Source organism: Muscardinus avellanarius (assembly GCF_963383645.1).
Source record: "Muscardinus avellanarius genome assembly, chromosome: 10".
In the NCBI taxonomy this organism is placed as follows: Eukaryota; Metazoa; Chordata; class Mammalia; order Rodentia; family Gliridae; genus Muscardinus; species Muscardinus avellanarius.
Genome location: NC_137796.1, coordinates 109,558,324 through 109,577,550, shown reverse-complemented (window position 1 = coordinate 109,577,550; position 19,227 = coordinate 109,558,324). Strand labels below are relative to the sequence as shown.

At 47.9% G+C, this 19,227-nt stretch overlaps 1 protein-coding gene across 5 annotated transcripts in view; it reads right to left on the bottom strand.

The window, feature by feature from the left end:
- GLYR1 (glyoxylate reductase 1 homolog) overlaps window positions 1–14,476 on the bottom strand; it is a gene marked incomplete at both ends in the record, with an annotated part of 39,777 nt that extends 25,301 nt beyond the window's left edge. For 3 of the 5 annotated variants that reach the window (XM_080702134.1, XM_080702135.1, XM_080702136.1), the window contains 3 exons: window positions 12,073–12,152; window positions 13,338–13,374; window positions 14,373–14,410. In XM_080702134.1, coding sequence (XP_080558260.1) covers window positions 12,073–12,152; window positions 13,338–13,374; window positions 14,373–14,410 — 155 coding nt within the window. Of the gene's footprint in view, window positions 1–12,072; window positions 12,153–13,337; window positions 13,375–14,372 lie in introns of all 5 variants that reach the window. The other 2 variants (XM_080702132.1, XM_080702133.1) reach the window with 1 other exon arrangement.
- Window positions 14,477–19,227: the final 4,751 nt, after the last annotated feature.

Sequence of the window (19,227 nt, the reverse complement as noted above, 5' to 3'; positions counted from 1 at the left end):
TGTCATCATCCATGGCCAGCTGAAACAAGGCACGGAGACAGACAGTGTGCCTCCAGCGCTGAGAGTCAACCACGGCCATGATGCCTGTGTGTGATTCAATGCAAGAAAGCCATGAGTCTAGCCGGGCAGGGTGGCACATGCCTGTTATCCCAGTACTTGGGAGGCTGAGACATGAGGATTGCAGATTCGAGCCCAGCCTCAGCATAATTTAGTGAGACAGGAGGATCATAGGATTGCAGCCAGCTTCAGCTACTTAGTGAAGCCTTCTGCAACATAGTGAGACCTTGTTTCAAAATAATAAAAATTAGGGCTGAGGGTGTAGCTCAGAGGTAGAATGCCCAGGGTTCCACCCCCTGAACCGCAAAAGCAAGCAAGCAAGCAAGCAAACAAACAAACAAACAAAGGTAGCCAGGCGTGGTGGCCGCTTGTAATCCCAGTACTTGGGAGGCTGAGACGGGAGGATCACAGTTCACAGACAGCCTCAGCTACTTAGCAAGGCCCTTCCAACTCAGTGAGACACTGTTTCAAAAAATAAAGGACTAAAAAATAGGGCTGAGGGTGTAGCTCAGAGATAGAATGCCCCTGGGTTCCATCCCACAAAAACAAATAAACAAATAGGGCTGGGGGTAAAGCTGAGAGGTAGTACCACACACACACACACACACACACACACACACACACACACACACACACACACACACACACGGGTGAGAACACTGAGATGAATTCCATCTCGGGCAGCCTGTGCATTACCCATTTCCGGGAAGCAAGGCAATACGGACTCCCCCGCCTCTCCTCATGCTCACTTGAAGGACTCTGGGGCATTCAGAAGCGGTGCCAGTTAAGCAAATGGGGTGGCTACAACAGGGCACACTGGCATCGGGGACGGAGTGTGGGAGCCACAGCACCCGGCCTGCCACCGCCTCCTGGGGCTGCAGCTGAGTGTGTTTTAGAACAACAACAGGCAGCTTTTGTGGAGCTGGGAGCACAGGCTCCCAGAAGTGCTCCTCCTACCCACTCTTCCTGCTACTGCCTTCCACCCACCACCCAGCCTCCCGTCAAATTCAAACTCAGAGAGAATGCAAAGGCTGAGACGTTGGCTGAGGAAGCACCAATAATCAACACCATTTTTTGGGTCATAACATTTTAAATGGATTACTGATTTCTGCCAGAAGGAACAGTACTCAAAATTCCATTCAACCTCAAGATAGGAATTTGAGATACTACAATGACATTCTCCTCTCTACAGCCATCTTTGAAATGATAATATGGTTTTCTAAACAGAGAGACAGCACAAAAATGCCATTAAGAGGATAACAACAAAGTACATTAATCTACTTAGGAAACGGACCTATTGTCAGAGAGGCATCCTGTTGCATCAGAAAAAGTCAACAAAAAACCAATGCACCAGAGCCTAGGATTACCTCTTACAAGCAAAGCAAACTTAAGATTACTTTGGCCAGCTGAACTTTTTTTTCCCCTAAAGGCCACAGCATGGAAGTTCCCTCTTTTTGAAGTGGGTGTGCCTTTTAGCCAGTAGTGCACCCCTCCAACTGTGGTACATGGCTAGGCTGGCGCGCATAACTGGGGCTCAATAACCATTCGCAGAGTGCATGGCCTCCAGGAACATTCAGGGCGTGGGAGTGAGGCTGGCTGCCCACTAGTGGCTTAAAAGGTGAGCCGAGCGTGGTGGCGCACGCTTGTAATCCAAGCATTTGGGAGGCTGACACAAGAGGATTGTGGTTCGTGAACAGCCTCAGCTACTTAGTGAGGCCCTTCGCATCTCAGTGAGACCCTGTTTCAAAAAATAAAAAGACTAAAAAATAGGGCTGAATGTGCAGATCAGAGGTAGAATGCCCCTGGGTCCCACCCTCGGTGCTGGAAAAAAAAAAAAAAATGCCAGAAGGCTCTGCTCTTCTTTTTGGTTTTGTTTTTGGTACTGGGAATTGAAACCATAGGTATTCTACCTCTGAGCTATACCCTCAACCCTTTAAATTTTTTTTTTTTTTTTTTTTTTTTTGGTGGTACTGGGGATGAAACACAGGGGCTTTCTACCTCTGGGCTATACTCCCAGACCTATTTTATTTGGAAACAGGGTCTCACTAAGTTGCTGAGAGCCTCATTAAGTAGCCGAGGCTGGGTTTGAACCCGCACGATCCTGTCTCAGCCTGCTAAGTGCTGGGATCATAAGTGTGCACTACCATACCTGGCTTGCCCTTTAAATTTTGAAACGGGGTTTGACTAAGCTATTGAGGCTGGTCTTGAACCTGCAATCCTCCTGCCTCAGCCTCCCAAGTACTGGGATTATCGGCGTGTGCCACTTGGTGCCTTTGTTGTTGCTGTTGTTTTTGTTTTGCGTTACTGGGGATGGAACCCAAGGACATTTTACCTCTGAGCAACACCCCTAGCCCTATTTGATTTTTTATTTTGAAACCTGTTAAGTTGCTGAGACCAGCCTCGAGCTTACAATCCTCTCAGTCTCCTAAGTATTGGAATTAAAAGTGTGTACACCTGGTTCTGAATACCCGCCTTCTTTATTCTGAATCATTCTCTGGAGGGGCATGCCACAGAAAACTAGAGCCTGATGGCTGAGCGATGGGGATGAATGGAATAGCTCTACTGTTTAGAGCTGATTTTTTCTTTTGAACTATAAACACGTATTATCTCTGAAAATCAAGTTAACACTAAAAGCTTCTGCGCAGGACAGGACACAGGCTCTTCCGACTGTGCTGTGACTTCCTGGTCTGCAGGCTGGCTTTGGTGGGGAGCTCCTGCCTGGCCTGCGTGGCCCAGAGCAGTCCACGCACCTTGCTGTCCTCACACACTTCCTACAAAGTCTGTTCACTTGCTTACACAGACCTGCCACAAGTCACCCTCAGATCACCTCACTCAAACTGACTCTAAAACCCAGCATTTCCGTCGGGCGTGGTGGCGCGCGCTTGTCATCCCCGCGTTGCGCTTGTCATCCCCGCGCTTGGGAGGCGGAGACGGGAGGAGCGCGCAGGTTCGAAGCCAGCTGTGCTGGCTTACAAGACCCTGTTTCCAAATAAAAATATAAAATAGGTCTGGGAAGTGTAGCCCGGAGGTGTCTGTAACCAATCCCAACGTCCTCGCATGTGTCTTGGCCTTCAGTTGGACATCTAGGCTGGGCTGAAGCCTGACGCCGAGTGGTGGGGTGGGCTGGGGCTGAGAACCAAAGTCCAAAGGTGAGCACGAGGACGGGGTCAGGAGACGTGGGTCCCCTTTTCATTTGGATCTGGTGAGCAGTACTTAGTAAATCATTTCTATCCTGCCCTCCAATCCTTCCCCCTTTAAAACACTGAAAGAGACTGAGTATTGCTGAAATGCTACAGTTTAAGTCTATGCTATTCAGGAATGGAGGACCAGGAGTGGCACACACCTGTGATTCCAGTACTCCTGAGGCTGAGACAGGAGGATTGTAGATTTGAGACTATTTCAGCAACATAGTAAGACCTTGTTTCATAATAAAAAAGGGCTGGGTATGTAGCTCAGAGGTAGAACATCCCTGGGTTCAATCCCCAATACAAAAAAAGGGCACCAGGAAACACATACAGAATAAAGACTTTCCAAATTAAGTAGAGATTTTTTCCCCCTCCTTTGGTACTAGAGTTGGAACCCAAGGGCATTCTACCTCCGAGCTATACCCCCAGCCCTATTTTTATTCTTTACTTTGAAACAGGGTCTCACTGAGTTGCAAAGAGCCTCATTAAGGAGCTGAGGCTGTCTGTGAACCACGATCCTCCTGTCTCGGCCTCCCAAATGTAGGAATTACAAGTGTGTACCACCACGCCTGGCTAAAGATTATTTTAAAGACCTCAAGGAAAACTTGCAGATATAAACTGAGAATTTGTAAAACTGGAAACCATTCCCAAATGGTGGATGAGGTCATGAACTTGTGCCGTCTACACCATCATGGAGTGACATCGACAAAGGGAGTCATCAGTAGGGGCTGAAAGTGCTGCTTCTGGGAGAGAAGAGCCTGACTGACGCTCTCCAGGAATGCCACTGTCCAACCCTGGCATGGGGACCCTGTGGTCTCAGTTAAGTGTCCAGAACAAGCTGGGTGTGGTGGCGCACGCTTGTAATCCCAGCATTCGGGAGGCTGAGACGGGAGGATTGTGATTCGCGAACAGCCTCGGCTACTTAGTGAGGCACTCTGCAACTCAGTGAGACCCTGTTTCAAAATAAGAATAAAAAATAGAGCTGGGGGTGTAGCTTAGAGGTAGAATTCCCCTGGGTTCCATCCCCATTACTGAGAAAAAGAAAAAAAAAAAGTAGCCCTCACCACCCACTGTGGCATGGTGTTGGTGTGGGAAAGCATGCCAGCACTGGCAGGTGAAAAGAAAAAGGGCTGCTCACAAGGTTTCACCCGTGACACACCAGACATCCTCCCAGGAGTTCCTGCAGCAGGGCTCAGGACGCCACACGCAGCCAGGCCTGCCCCTCTGAGGAGCCTGGTGCACCGCCTGTCTTCTGAACATTCTGACCACTTTGTTTCCTCCTGCTCAGTGCTTCCTGGTCTCTCAACTACTTGAGATTTTGACAGCCCAGGGTAAGCTTCTGCAGACCTACCGCGGTGCGGGGCCCGTCCTTGCTAATGCTTATCCAGCATTCACTGCCTGCAGCCTGCACACACTCCTCACTTGGATAATGTAATCATCGTATATTTATCTTTTCCACTAGAAGCTTCTGGAAAGCTCAAACTCTTGTATCTGTATAATTTTAGCACCTGTAGCTATATTTATTTGTGGGTGCTGTCAGTGGCTGGGTGTCTACCCCATGGAAAACGTGGTTTATAGGGTGCGAAGAGTGGAACATGTAAGCAAGGTCCAGAAAGGGCCTCGGTTCTTTCTGCCTCGATGTCCAGGTCCGTCTCTGCCCTTCTCTGCCTTGACTGCTCAGATACTTCATATTCCTTTCTAATAAAATTTCACGTTTGCTTAAAAAGAAGTGGCTTGGTAGCCAGGCGTGGTGGGCACGCTTGGAATCCCAGCATTCGGGAGGCTGAGACCAGAGGATCATGGTTCGTGGACAGCTTCAGCTACTTAGTGAGGCCCTCTGCAACTCAGTGAGACCTGGTTTCAAAATAAAGAATAAAAAATAGGGCAGGGGCTGTAGCTCGGAGGTCAAATGCCCCTGGGTTCCATCCCCAGACCTGCAAAAAAAAAAAAAAAAAGGAAGTGGCTTTGTGTAAAAGACACCTCAGGCTGGGATCCTGGGCATTTATTTTTATGTACTGGGGACTGAACCCAGAGGCATTCTACCTCTAAGCTATACTCTCAGTCTCTTTATTTTTTATTTTGAAACAGGATCTAAGTTGTTGAGGCTGGTCTAGAAGCCTGGATCCTCCTGTCTCAACTTCCCAAGTACTGGGATCACAGCTGTGAACCACCTCGCCCAACTGGGAGCTTTTCTCAATTTTCCAGAAAAAAGAATAAGAACAACTCTAGCCATTTCCTGAACGAGCAGAGGTGAGCGCAGATGTGAAGACTGCTAAGGAAACCCTGAATTAGTCATTTGCAAGCTACCCGCTGTATGTCCATAGTAAGCTTTCTTGTTCTTCCGTACTTTTTTAAGTTATTTAGTTTCAGGCTGTCCACAGTATTCTTGAAGAGGCTCACTTCCATTTCTGAAGCACCTGCAAACCAAATGAATACTCCCTGTCCCCTGCCCCTGATGACTTCTTTTTTTTAACAGTGCAGGGTATTGAACCCAGGGGCATTCTACCAATGAATTAAACGCTCAGCCCTGATTTTATTCTTTGTTTTGAAATTAGGTCTCACTAAGTTGTGGAAGGCCTAAGTAGCTGAAGCTGGCCTCGAACCTGCAATCTTCCTGTCTTAGCCTCCCAGGTACTGGCATTACAAGTGTCCGTCACCATGCCCGGCCACTGATGACTGTTTTTTTTTTTTTTTGTGGGTCTGGGGATGGAACCCAGGGGCATTCTACCTCCGCGCTACACCCCCAGCCCTATTTTTTTATTCTTTATATTCTTCTTCTTCTTCTTTTTTTTTTTTTGGTGGTACTGGGGTTCCTGGAAGCCCTTCTACCTCAGGGTTATACTCCCAGACCTATTTTTACATTTTTATTTGGAAACAGGGTCTCCTAAGCCAGCGCGGCTGGCTTAAAACCTGCGCGATCCTTCTGTCTCCGCCTCCCAAACGCGGGGATTACAAGTGTGCGCCACTACACCCGGCTTTATTCTTTATTTTCAAACAGTGTCTCACTGAGTTGCAAAGGGCCTCCTCACTAAGTAGATGAGGCTGTCCTCGAACCGGGATCCTCCTGTCTCAGCCTCCTTAATGCTGGGATTAAAAGCGTGTGCAACCACGCCTGGCCCACTGATGACGTTTTTAAACCCTGAGCTTTGTTTCTTCTCTGATGGGCCAGGTCTAAGACCAGACCTGTCCAAGGTGGGCTCTCAAGCACTTGACAATCAACATTTGATTGTGGTCACATGGAAATATGCTGAAGCTATTTTCTCCTTTGTATTTACATGAAAATAATTCTTTAAAAGGGTTGTAGCAGCCAAGCGTGGTGGTACAGCACGCTTATGATCCCAGTACTTGGGAAGCTGAGACAGGAGGATCACAGGTTTGAGGCCAGCCTCAGCAACTAAAGGAAACCCTGTTTCAAAATTATAATCGGGCTGGGAGTGTAGCTTGGAGGTAGAATGCCCTGGGGTTCCTCCCCAGTATAACAAAAAACAAAGAAAAATGATCATGGGTAATTTTAACCCGGCTATCTAGTTTACAGCGCCGAATCCAGCCATCTTATTAAGACCTACCCTCATCAGGGAGGCCTGGTCTTCTCTTCCTAACACTGAGAGGCCAACACAAGTTGTTAGGTGTTTTGTCAGAGTAAGGGAGAAAGAAAAGTCAGGTTTCTAAGATTCAGACCATCCTATATCTTGTTATATGGCATTATCCTTTTTACTTTAATAAAGGTCCTTGCTAATTAAAATTCTGTAACCAACTTATCTAATAAAATTGGTAACCAGCCACTACTATTATGTTGTCTGAGAAAGTTTAAATTTATTTTAATTTTTAGGGTCTCATAGAATATTTCGTGTGGATTACAGTAGTATTCATAGACTTTATTTTCAAAAGCTTAAGGCCCAAATACCTCTCTGGAAAAAAAAATAAAAAGAGGTCCTTGCTAAAAAAAATTTGTAATTCCATATATTTTTTCCATAAGCAGTATATCAGTTTTGGAAATGAGTACTTTTTTTAATGTGTGGTACTGGAGATTGAGTCTAGGGCCATATTACCTCTGAGCTACACCCCCAGCCCTATTTTTTTAAAATTCTTTTTATTTTTGGTGGTACTGGGGTTCCTGGAAGCCCTTCTACCTCCGGGCTACACTCCCAGACCTATTTTTTACATTTTTCATTTTGGAAACAGGGTCTCCTAAACCAGCGCGCGCGGCTGGCTTCGAACCTGCGCGATCCTCCTGTCTCTGCCTCCCAAGCGCGGGGATTACAAGCGCGGGGATTACAAGCGTGCGCCACCACGCCCGGCTTAAAATTCTTTTTATTTTGAAACAGGATCTCACTAAATTGCAGAGGACCTCCCTTAAGTTGCGGAGGCTGGCCGCAAACCTGCAATCCTCTGGTCTCAGCCTCTTAAATGGCTCAGACCCTCTCCAACTGGGCCAGGAACTGATAAGCTGCCGGCGGAGGGACGGGAGCACACTTGCACAGGGGAGCCCAGCTTCACTGTAGCCACTCACAGATCTGCCTCCACGTACCAGTCCCCATCCCTGAATCCACCGCACTGCGCCTGCACCACCTCCTCACCAGTTTCCTGAGTACGCTCCTGCTCAATGGAGACGCGCTCCTCCTGCTGTGGCCTCTGCAACCCAGCAGCTCATCGCTTGACACTCTCATCAAGCCTCTGCTTCCCGCACTCAAGGGGCCTGCTTTTTTGTCTGCCTGGCTCCTTTGTCTGGATCTAGAGTACTTCTATCAGATCCCGGAAGCATGAACTTCCTGGTGAGGCACAGTACAGTTTTACGTAAAGATGGTGCAATGTATTGTTTCATGTTCAAAGCCTTTTTGGTCAAAAGAACACACCTGGCTGACAACCTCCAGAATCTCCCACTCACATTTCTTCACACAAACACACACACACACACACACACACACACACACTCACTCACTCTCTCTCTCTCTCTCTCTCTCTCACCGGTAGAATCTGTGTCTGTCTCTCACACTTTCCTTATTTATAGGCACCTGTTTCTTACCAGCTTTTCTCTCTCCTGTAACGGACTTCCACCCTGACCTGATATTTGTTGAACCCTGACTCTATGCCAAACCACAGCAGAAACTAGTGTCCCACTTTTCCTTCATAACTACGAGACAGGGAGTAGCATCCCCCCCTAGTGTGGATGAGGACAGAGAGGCTGAGAAAGGAGAAGCGGCCTGCTCAGATCTGAGCAGGTGGATCAGGACTGGAATGCACTTCAGCCCCAGGAACAAATCCAGAGCTCTTTACCAAGTAATTTGCTGCCACCAGCTAATCTAGGCATTTTACCTTTTTTGTGTGTCTGTGTGGTGCTGGAGATCAAACCTAGGAACATTCTCTTAGTTACATCCCCAGCCCTATTTTATTTTTATATTTATTTATATACTTATTTATTTTTGTGTTACTAGAGGTGGAACCCAGGGGCTTTTCTACCTCCGAGCTATACTCCCAGACCTATTTTATGTTTTATTTGGAAACAGGGTCTCACTAAGTTGCTGAGAGCCTCACTAAGTAGTTGAAGCTGGCTTCGAACCTGTGCGATCCTCCTGTCTCAGCCTCCGAAGCGCGGGGATTACAAGTGTGTGCTACCAGGCCCAGCTCTATTTTTTATTTTGAAACAGGGTTTCATTAAGTTGTTGAGGCTGGCTTTGAACCTACGATCCTCTTGTCTCAGTCTCCCAAGTGCTGTGATCACAAGCATGTGCCACCACACCTGGATGACATTTTACCTTCTAATAAAGATAGTAAATAGCTGGGTGTGGTGGCAACACACTTGCAATCCTAGTACTTGGGAGGCTGGGACAGAAAGATTGCAGTTTCAAGACCAGCCTCAGCAATTTAGTGAGGCCCCCAGCAATTTAGCAAGATCCTGTTTAAAAAAAACAACACAAAAAACCCCACCAAAAAAACCTATAGCCAGGCGTGGTAGCACATGCTTGTAATCCCAGCATTTGGGAGGCAGAGACTGGAGGATCATGGTTTGCAGATAGCTTCAGCTACTTAGTGAGGCCCTTTGCAACTCAGCGAGACCCTGTTTCAAAAATAAAAAGACTAGCCGGTCATGGTGGTGCATGTTTGTAATCCCAGCATTTGGGAGGCGGAGACTGGAGGACCGCAGTTCACGGATAGCCTCAGCTACTTAGTGAGGCACTCCGTAACTTAGTGAGACCCTGTTTCAAAATAAAGAATAAAAAAACCAGGGCAAGGGGTATAGCTCCGAGATTGAATGCCCCAAGTTCCATCCCCAGCCCCGCAAATAAATAAGTGAAAATAAATAAATAAAAAGATTAGAAAATAGGGCTGGGGGTGTAGCTTGGAGGTAGAATGTCCCTGAGTCCCAAGCTCAGTACCGCAAAAATAAACAAACAAACAAACAAACAAATAAAATAAAAAAATTAAAAATTCAGAGGGGTATAGCTCAGAGGTAGAATGTCCCTGGGTTCAGTTCCTAGTACCCTCCCTCCACACAACAAAAACTAAATAAAATCTATCTTGTAACATTTATCACTACCTTCCTACAAAAAGATGACATCTTAGTTCCTCGGTGACTTAATTTTTTTTTTTTTTTTTTTTTGAGTGCTGGGGATAGAACCCAGGGCCTCATGAACTAAACATACACACTACCACTGACCTATACATCCAGCCTTTAAAAAGCACGCACGTGTGTGTGTGTGTGTTGTGTGTGCATATACTGGGGATTAATCTCACTGAGCCACACCCCCAGCCCCTTTTAACTTTAGACAGGGCATTACTAGTTGCCTGAGCTGGTCTCAAACTTGCAACCCTCCTGTCCCAGCCGCTAGTTACAGGTGTAAACCACTGTGTCTGGCCTTAAGTAGCTTTTCATGTGGAAAAAATTCCATCAAGGGAGTGTAAAGGCTCAAAGCTCCATCTAGCAGTTGCCCCGTATCTACCTGTCTGTGGAGCCACTCCAGACAGCTTCAGTCCTTTATTACAAATCACACTGTCACTGCCACTACGGCTAGCTGGTTATGTTTGCGTTCAGTGTGCACACCCTCAGTTACTGGCTACATGTGTTGCCTGGCTAAGCGTGTGAGTGCATTGAAGAACTCCAATTTTCTGTGTCTCATTTCTAGTATATGTTATACATAGCAATCTGTTTACTTATTTAGCCTTTCAGCATTAAAAAAAAAAAAAAAAAAAGCAGTGGCTGTCGCCCCCCCCCCCCCCCCCCGTAGTTTCGACATGTATCATTCTTTATTTTACCAAGCCTGGCTAGCCACACTGCCTTGGTTACTCCCACACATCAGTTAACCTAGGCAGGGAGCCTCCTCTTTCTCTGACAGTCACCTGAACAGTTTCTCCACTGCCTGGACTGCTCTTACTGTTCCTGCCCATCCAAATTCTACTCAGACGTCAGAGCTGGATTCCTGTTTCGTCCCTTCCACAAGCTTCCTGAACCTCGTTATGCCCCGCCGTCCTCTCCTCCTTCCAGACGCTCTCATGGGTACCTGCGTCGCTTACTCTGCACACAACCTCCTCTGGGCTATTTAAGTCTCGTCACACTGGGCACCTGGAGGCAGGGACCACACTTTCACCTTCCTAGTAGTTCCTTCAGTGTCTAGCAATGCCGAGTACAGACATAAAAATCACCGTTCTCTCATCAGGACACTCTCCCTTCCAGAATCCCAGCGTTACAATGCCCCCTCTTCGAGAGGATCTGCTCCCACAGCTCTGGGGAAGTGACTCCCTTGAAATACTGCCATCACAAGGCTGTTCAAAGGGCTTGTGATGGAGAGTTGTGGGTGGGGCAGATCTATACTGTGAAGGTCAACACACTATGCAAACATGAAAACTGGAAAAGCACTCCAAAGTGTAAGCTTCTACAGGAATGAAGCACGCTGTTCATACAGGATTTTCATATGGAATGTTCTATACTGCTTTCTAGGAGTGAATATTTCAGCCATCAGCATTAGAATTATCAGAAAAGCCAGACCTTTTCAGACCTAAAGTTCATTTTTCCGTAAAAATTATAAGTAGAAATGCACTTATCAAATCAAGCTTTCTAGCTAGACCCATGTAATCACTACTTCATGTAGTGATGGGAAAGCTAAACAAATGACTAGAAATTCAAGTTAATACACATTCTTTCCCTCAGTGTGACTTATAAGGCCTTATGTAAGGCCAAAGGACCTCAAATTAGTGGTTCTGGATTCCTCAACTTTAGTATGTATCTGGTAATGAACCTTTACTATAACAATGTCAGAACAAGTCACGGAGCTTTACAAAAAAGGTACAGGATTAAACTATATTTATTAAGATAAATGAGTCGGGCATGGTAGTACACGCCCATAATACCTAGCCAAGAGGATTGCAGGTTTGAGGCCAACCTCAGCAACTCAATGAGACTCTGTTTCAAAATAAAAAATAAATAGGGTGTATCTCAGAGGTAGAATTTTCCTGAATTCACTCCCTCCCCAAAATATGAAATTTCAGTTTTCACTACAGATCCCATGAATGTACCATAAGGACACATGATTATTAAAAGAGAACCAAACATGGCCCTTAGAAGTGGTAAAGAAAGACAGGAGAGACTATCTCAATGTGACATCACACACAGAAGACGGTGAACCCTAGCTCTCACCTGACTGACACTGTTATTGGCTCCAGGACAATTTCTGCAAGATGAGAACAGCATGTTTTATTTAGGCATGAAGCCAGAGTGATGTGCCATCCTTACAACTAGGAGAAGCCTGAACGAAGGGTCCTGAGAACAGCTTCCCAGCAGCTCAGACTCAGGGAAACCCAAACACAGGCAACAGGGACCCGTGTGACTACTACTCACTGATCTTCTGTTCCAAAAAACTTCACAAAGAAGCATTTCTTTCCACGTGGTTTCTTCAAGTCCTTGGGTGGATTAACAATCTGGATAAAGAGGGAAAAAGATGGCAACACGGCAGCCACTAGAAAAGCAACTTTCCACAGCTCTAAGTGTGTAAAACAAAAGAAAACAAAACCCCCAAAAGGAATATGTAGAAAAAGTCCTAGTACTATAAAAAGTCCTAGTACTTGACCCTCTGTGGCATTTTCTGTTGAGATATGTGGACAAAATATTCTACAAATTCTGTGTAGCTACATGTAGCACAGCGCTCAGTAGATACAATATCACGTTTACTGTAATAGTTCTCCTTATACAAGCAGTTAGGACTCAGCATCACCATCCCTCACCATCCTTATGGAAGGAATGTAGAAGACATTCTTCAAAATACTCTGGTGCAGGAAGAGATGAGACAGGAAATAGTGAAAATAAAGGGCAACTGAGGCACAGAAAACACCATATTGCAAAGAGTTTAAAGACATTTCCTGGATTCCTAGCAAGAATATAAAAACAGAACGTTTGGAAAAGCTATGACAGATCACCTCATACAAAATCTGGGATGCCAACTTCTGCAAAGATGCACTGGAGCAGCACATATGGTAAGAGGGGAAGAAGATTTAAACTTAGTTGGGACAAAAATACTTTGGCTTTTCACTAACCTACATTTAGGCTTCTCTCTTCCTGGAAAATTTATTTTCTTCTCCTTTTGTTAGAGTTAAGCATAAAGCTAAATTCAAATTAGAATTAATTTCTGGGGTTTAAAAAAAAAACACATTTCAGCTGGGGGTGGTGGCGCGCGCTTGTGATCCCAGTACCTGGGAGGCTGAGACAGGAGGATCGCAGGTTTGAGGAAAGCCTCAGCAAGTAGTGAGACTTTGTTTCAAAACAAAAATAAAAGTAGGGTTTTGGGAGTGTAGCTCTGAGGTAGAATTCCCCTGGGTTTAATCCCCAGTACTACAAAACAAACAAAAAAACAAAAGAATACATTTCATAAACCATCTCTGATTTACAAAGAAAACAACTATTGCAGATTAAAAGATCTGGTTTATGTTACACTCATTACCTTTTCTAAAATAATTGATACTACACGAGAAAAAAAAAAAAAGAGTCTATTTAAATGGACCCAGTTTAACTCAGTGTTACCTACTGAGGGAAATGTACCTGATCCTTCATTTCCCACCTCTAGCACAACCAAACTTAAGATCTCTTTCTTAACGTAGCGAGACACTCACCTTTCCCGGCCAAGGAGGATACCGGCCGAGTTTCCCCCTGGAGAAAACATAAAGAGTCAGAACTTGCCCTGGAAAAGCCAGTCCATCTCCTTCAACCCACTCAACATGCAATTTATGCTCTGAAATCTCTGTTGACACCCAAAGTGCCGGACAAAAGCTGGCAAACGAGAGTTCTTAATCTGGCTTCTACAGCCGTGTCTGAGCTGCGTATGATGTCTGTGGATTCTTCCGACAAGGAATACAGAACAACAAAACCGTCAGGAGTCACTTGTCTGGAGCCTTCCGGCGACCAGGGCTGGGGAGGAGTTCCCTCTGTAAGCAGACTTCCCCTAAGCCTGGTTTAATTCACCAGCAGAGCAGGCGGCTTTGACAAACGCCGCTGAAAGCCCTTCTCTGGGTAGAGTAACCAACTGCGCAGCTCGAGCGAGGCGACGGCGGTCAGTGTGGGTTGGGGCGGAGGTCGGAGTCGGAGACGCAGAAGCCTGACCGCGAAGGCAGCAAGGGCGGCACTGGCCGGTGCCAACCTCTCGGCTGTAAAGGAGTGCCCCCTCCGCTTCCTCACCGGGCAGCGCCAGCAGTCCCGTTTCCGCACCCCGGGCCGCGCCGCCCGCGCGGGTCGGTTCCATCGCACCGCGGATGACGCCCAGCCGGCCCAGGCCGGACGGTCCCCGGTTCCCCGCTTCTCCAGCGTCCCGGGGCGCCCCGGCGAGACCCCGGGGACCCGGCGTCCTCGGCAGCCGCGCCAAGTCGGGGCTCCCTCCACGGTGACCGCCGGCGTCCGGGCCCCGAGCGCAGCCCTCCCCGGGGCGGTCTCGGGGCTCGGAGCCGGGACCGCCGCGGCCACCCTCGGCCTCGGTCCCCGGGGGCCCGGCTGCCCCTTCCGCTCAGCATCGCTCGCAGCGCCGGCACCTCGCCTTTCCCTCTCTCCGCCGCCCGGAGCGCGCGGAAAGGCAGCTCCGGGGCTGGCCGCGAACCCCGCGCCCGCGGGGACCGCTCCGCGGCGCATCTCGCTCGGCCCCGGCCGCCCGGACTCACCACACCAAGTCGCCGAGCCGCAGACTCACAGCCGCCATCTTACCACCCAACCACCGCCGCCGCACGGGCCGCCGGGAACTTCGGGTCGCCCCGGCGCCGCCCATTGGAGTGGGCCCGGCCACGTGACGGGGGCGGCTGTCAGCGGCCACGCCGCGGGTCTGACGTCACCGCGTCCCCGGCGCCCTGGGTCGGCGGCGCGGCACGTGACTCGGGCGCCGCGGTCTCCGCGCGCCGGAGCCCCGACACTCCCGGCTCCTTCCCCCTCCCTCCGGCTCGCGACGACGCAGCGCCCGCGGTCTGAGGCGGCGGCGGCGCGGCCAGCGGAGCGCGGGAGGGAGCCGGCCTCGCGGCCCGCCCCGCCCCGGCGCTGGGCTCGGCCCCGCCCTCGGCGCTTCCGTTACAGCCGTTACCGCGGCCCGCGCCGCCGCCAGCCCGCCGCCGCGGCCCGAGCTGGGCGGACGGACCTCGGCGCGGCCTGGACGCCGGCGCCCCGGAGCCTGGCCGCCGCCCGGGAGGCCCGCCCCGGCTCCGCGCTGCGGGCGGGACGCCTTCGGCCGGCGCTCCCGGACGCCCGGCCGCGAGTTGCTCCCGGGCCGCGGAGTTGGCGCTGCCCGCTCCCCCGGCGCGGCGCGGCTGACGAGGCCCGGCGGGGCCGCCATGGGCCGCGGCGGGGGCCGGCGGGCGGGCCGCAGGCCGGGCTCGCGAGCCGGCCGCTAGCCCGCGGCATGAGGACCGCCGCGGGGGGACGCCTGCGGCCCGCGTCGGCGCCGGGGACAAAGGTGCGTGCGGCCCGCGCCGGCGAGAAGTTGTGGCGGCGGGAAGGCGGTCCCGCCCGCGGCGCTGCCCCGGCTCGGCAGGTCCGCCGCCGGCCCGGGCGTGGGGGAAAGGCGGCGGCGCCCGCGTCCCCCAGGCTCGCTGCGGCGCGGGGCTGCGGGCGGGAGCGCGGGGTGGGCGTGCGGGGTCAGCCCACCGCCTGCTGTTTCTTCGGAGTCCAGTTTCTCCGAAGTGCCGCGCAGTAGTTGCAGGGGCTGCCTGTCATTCACAGGGTGTGCGTTCTCTTAGGGAGAAAGCGATTGCTTAAAGCACATTTGAGATTTCGGGAAATGACGGAATAAAATTGGACATGTGTTCTCAATTTGGAAAGCATGGATTTTTGAGGACTTGAAGCGTATTGTAATGACTTGATGAAAAAATATGACTCTTAACATTAACGACGGACCTAAAGCATTCCCATTAAAGTCAGGAACATGGCAAAGGATATGTTGTCTAATGCCTTGGGAGTTATAGACGGTGCAATCAGACATGAATTAAAGATCAGTAAAAATTTTCAAAAAAGAGAAAAGTAATAATTCTCCCTTCTGTGGATGATAGGATTGCCTATTTTGAAAAAAAAAAGGCTATTAAGATAATTTAGTAAGGGGACTAATTACAAAATTAACGCCTACAGATTGGTCTTTGTGTTTTGTCAGTAACCAGTTCGAAAGTAGGTTAAGTCTGGCTCAGTGACACATGCCTATAATCCCAGTACCTGGGAGGCTGAGACAGGAGGATCTCAGGTTTGCGCAGCCTAGGCAGTGTAGCAAGACAAATCTCAGCAAACTAGCACGACCCTGCTTCCAAACAAAAAATTAAAAATGGATAAGGGTGTAGCTTAGAGGTAGAAGGGCCCTGGGTTCAATCCCCAGTACCACAAAAGAAAATAGATTAAATGAACAACAAATGTATATGTTTGTTGTTATATGTATATATTTCCTTGGACCAACCTGAGATACAAAGGTTAGCATTTTTTAAAAATAATCAGTTGAGTACTGGGATTAAACCCAGAAGTATTCTACCTCCGAGTTACATCCCCAGCCCTATTCTTCTTTATTTTGAGACAGAGTGTCACTAAGTAGCTGAGGCTGGCAGCAAACCTGGAATTCTGTCTCAGCTTCCCAAATACTGGGATTACAAGTGTGTGCTACCATACACCATACCTGGAGAGGTTTTCTTTTAAAGGAATGCCTTTGTCTGTAGAATACTAAGAATAACATTCAACTCGTTAAAGTTGAGTAAAAACTATAGCTGGGCATGGTGACACATGCCTGTAATTCTGGTACTTGGGAGGCTGAGATAGGAGGATCCACAGGTTTGAGGACAACTTCAGCAAGTAGTGAAACTCTCATAAACCTTTCAGACACCCTGTTTCCAAATAAATCAGGCTGGGGGTGTAGCAAGAAGGTGGATTGCCTCTGGGTTCAATCCCCAGTACCATACAAAAGAAAAAAAAATAGATAAATAACAAAAACTTCGCTCTTTTTAAGACTTTGTAAGTTTTACATCTTGTTTATTTACAAATCTAAGACCGAAGAACAAAAACATGATTTTTGGCAAGGGTTTAAGACACCAGTTTAATAGATTCGATTCCTGTAAGCAATTAACTTTTTTTTTTTTTTTTTGCGGGTCTGGGGATGGAACCCAGGGGCATTCAACCTCTGAGCTACACCCCTCCCCTATTTTTTATTTTTTATCTTTATTTAATTTTGCAGGTCTGGGAATGGAACCCAGAGCCATTCGACCTCCAAGCTATACCCCCTGCCCTATTTTATTCTTTATTTTGAAACCGGGTCTCACTGACTTGCAGAGGTCCTCATTAAGTATAGCTGAGGCTGTCCGCGAACTGCGATCCTCCTGTCTCAGCCTCTCGCATGCTGGGATTACAAGCTTGCGCCACCACGCCTGGCTTATTTTTTATTTTGAAACAGGGCCTCACTAAGTAGCTGAGGCTGTCCGTGAACCATGATCCTCTGATCTCAGCCTCCTGAATGCTGGGATTACTAGTGTGCGCCACCACGCCCGGCTAGCAATTCTTTTTACCAAGTTAATTTCCCTTAAATCTTGTGTGTGTGTGTTTTCAAACTAGGGATTGAACCCAGGGGCTCTCTAGCTCAGAGCTACATCCTCAACCCTTTTTTAATTTTTATGTTTTGAAACAGGTCTCACTAGGTTGCTGAAGAGTCTTACTAAGTAGCTGAAGAGTCTCACTAAATTGCTGAGGCCATCCTGGAACCTGTGGTCCTCCTGTCTCAGCCTCCCAAGTACTGGGATTACAGGTGTGTGCACCCCGCCCAGCTGGTTCCCATCTTGTAGTGACTATGCCTGTTCTCTCAGTCAGAGGTAAACAAGCCTTCAGCTGGGTTTTCACAACCCAGCGCATCACGAACGTCCAGAGGGCCTGGGAGGCTCCTTTGGGAGGCTCCTTTCCACATTGGAAGGTGTGTTGGTAGACGGCCTTCACAGAGGCCTGTTGCACTGCTGATCACTCTGCTGTCTGCGCAGAATTATCTTCACTCTTATACTTTAGATGCTTTACTCCTTTATCTGATCTTAGATCTCCATTTTATGTCTGTAATAGAAGTCAATATGAACACATACTGATATATCTGTGTGACTATAAACCTTGAGTTTATTCATATTTTGTATTCATTTACAATCAATATAGGTAAGCCTTTTGAGGGAATTTGCCAAAATGATTCTAGAATTGATCTGAAATAATAAGCAAGGGAGAAGAGCCAAATGCTATTTTTAAAACAATAATAAAGATGAGCTTTTAATTCAAGATATAAAAATATGCCATAAAACTTCTCAGAACTATGGTATTGGTTGGGTTAAAGAGTATCTAACTGGGCCAGGCATAGTGGCAATGTCTGTAATCCCTGTACCTGGGAGGCCAGACAGGAGGGTCGAAGGTCGAAGGACAGACAGCCTTAGCAAACGAACAAGATTCTCAACAACCTAGTGAGACTGTTTCAAATTAAAATAGGGCTGGGAGTGTAATTTGGAGGTAGAATGTCCCTGAGTTCAATCCTCAGTACCACGAAGGAAAAACAACTCTACTAGATTAATATAACAGATGGCTTTCAGAAATAGACCTTAAATATCTGAGGCTTTACTCTATGATACATGCCAAATCAGGGGAAAGGAAAATTATTTAGTGATTGATGCTGGGAAGAAATCAAGTTAGAGCCTCTCCTCACACTTTGTAGCATAGTAAGTTCAACTTGAACTAAAAAGCTAAATGTAATAAATCTATTTATAAAAACCCCTATAGGTGAATTCTTAAATGAGAAGGATATTTTAGGTATAAAAGAAATGAGAAGAACCATACAGGAAAAGAGTCTAGTTTTGACTGCATACCTCTTGGTCTTTTGCCTGAATGATGGGATCTAGGGTGATTTTCACATGCTCATGAAGGTTTAGATGGGCACAGTGGGATGCTTGCGGTCCCAGTACTTGAGGTGCAGACAGGATGATCGCAGGTTTAAAGCCAGCCTCGGCAATTGATCAAGGCTCTCAGCAACCCAGTGAAACCCTGCTTCCAAATAAATAAAATCGGGCTGGGTCTGGGCATGGTGGCGCACAGTTATAATCCCAGTACTTGGGAGGCTGACACAGGAGGATTGTGGGTTTGCAGCAGCTTCAGCTACTTAGTGAGGCCTTCTGCAACTTCGACCTTGTTTCAAAAATAAAAAAAATGGAGCTGAGGGTACAGCCTGGAGGTAGAATGTCCTTGGGGTCCATCCTCAATAGTGCATGTGCACGCACGTGCACACACACAAATTGGGCTGAGGATATAGATTAGAGGTAAAATGCCTCTGGGTTCAAGCCCCAGTCCCCCCCCCCCATTTTATATTTAGAATGAGCATTACACAAAAAAAGCGATTAATGTCAGTTAAAATGTTTAACAATGGATTCTTCTTGTTAAAGTATTTTTGACTTAAATCTGTATAATAAAACATCTTGGTTTTGACTCGGCCCTTCTTTTCAATGTTAACAGAAGCCATGCAGTGACACCCGCTAGGACTTGTTGGTAGCC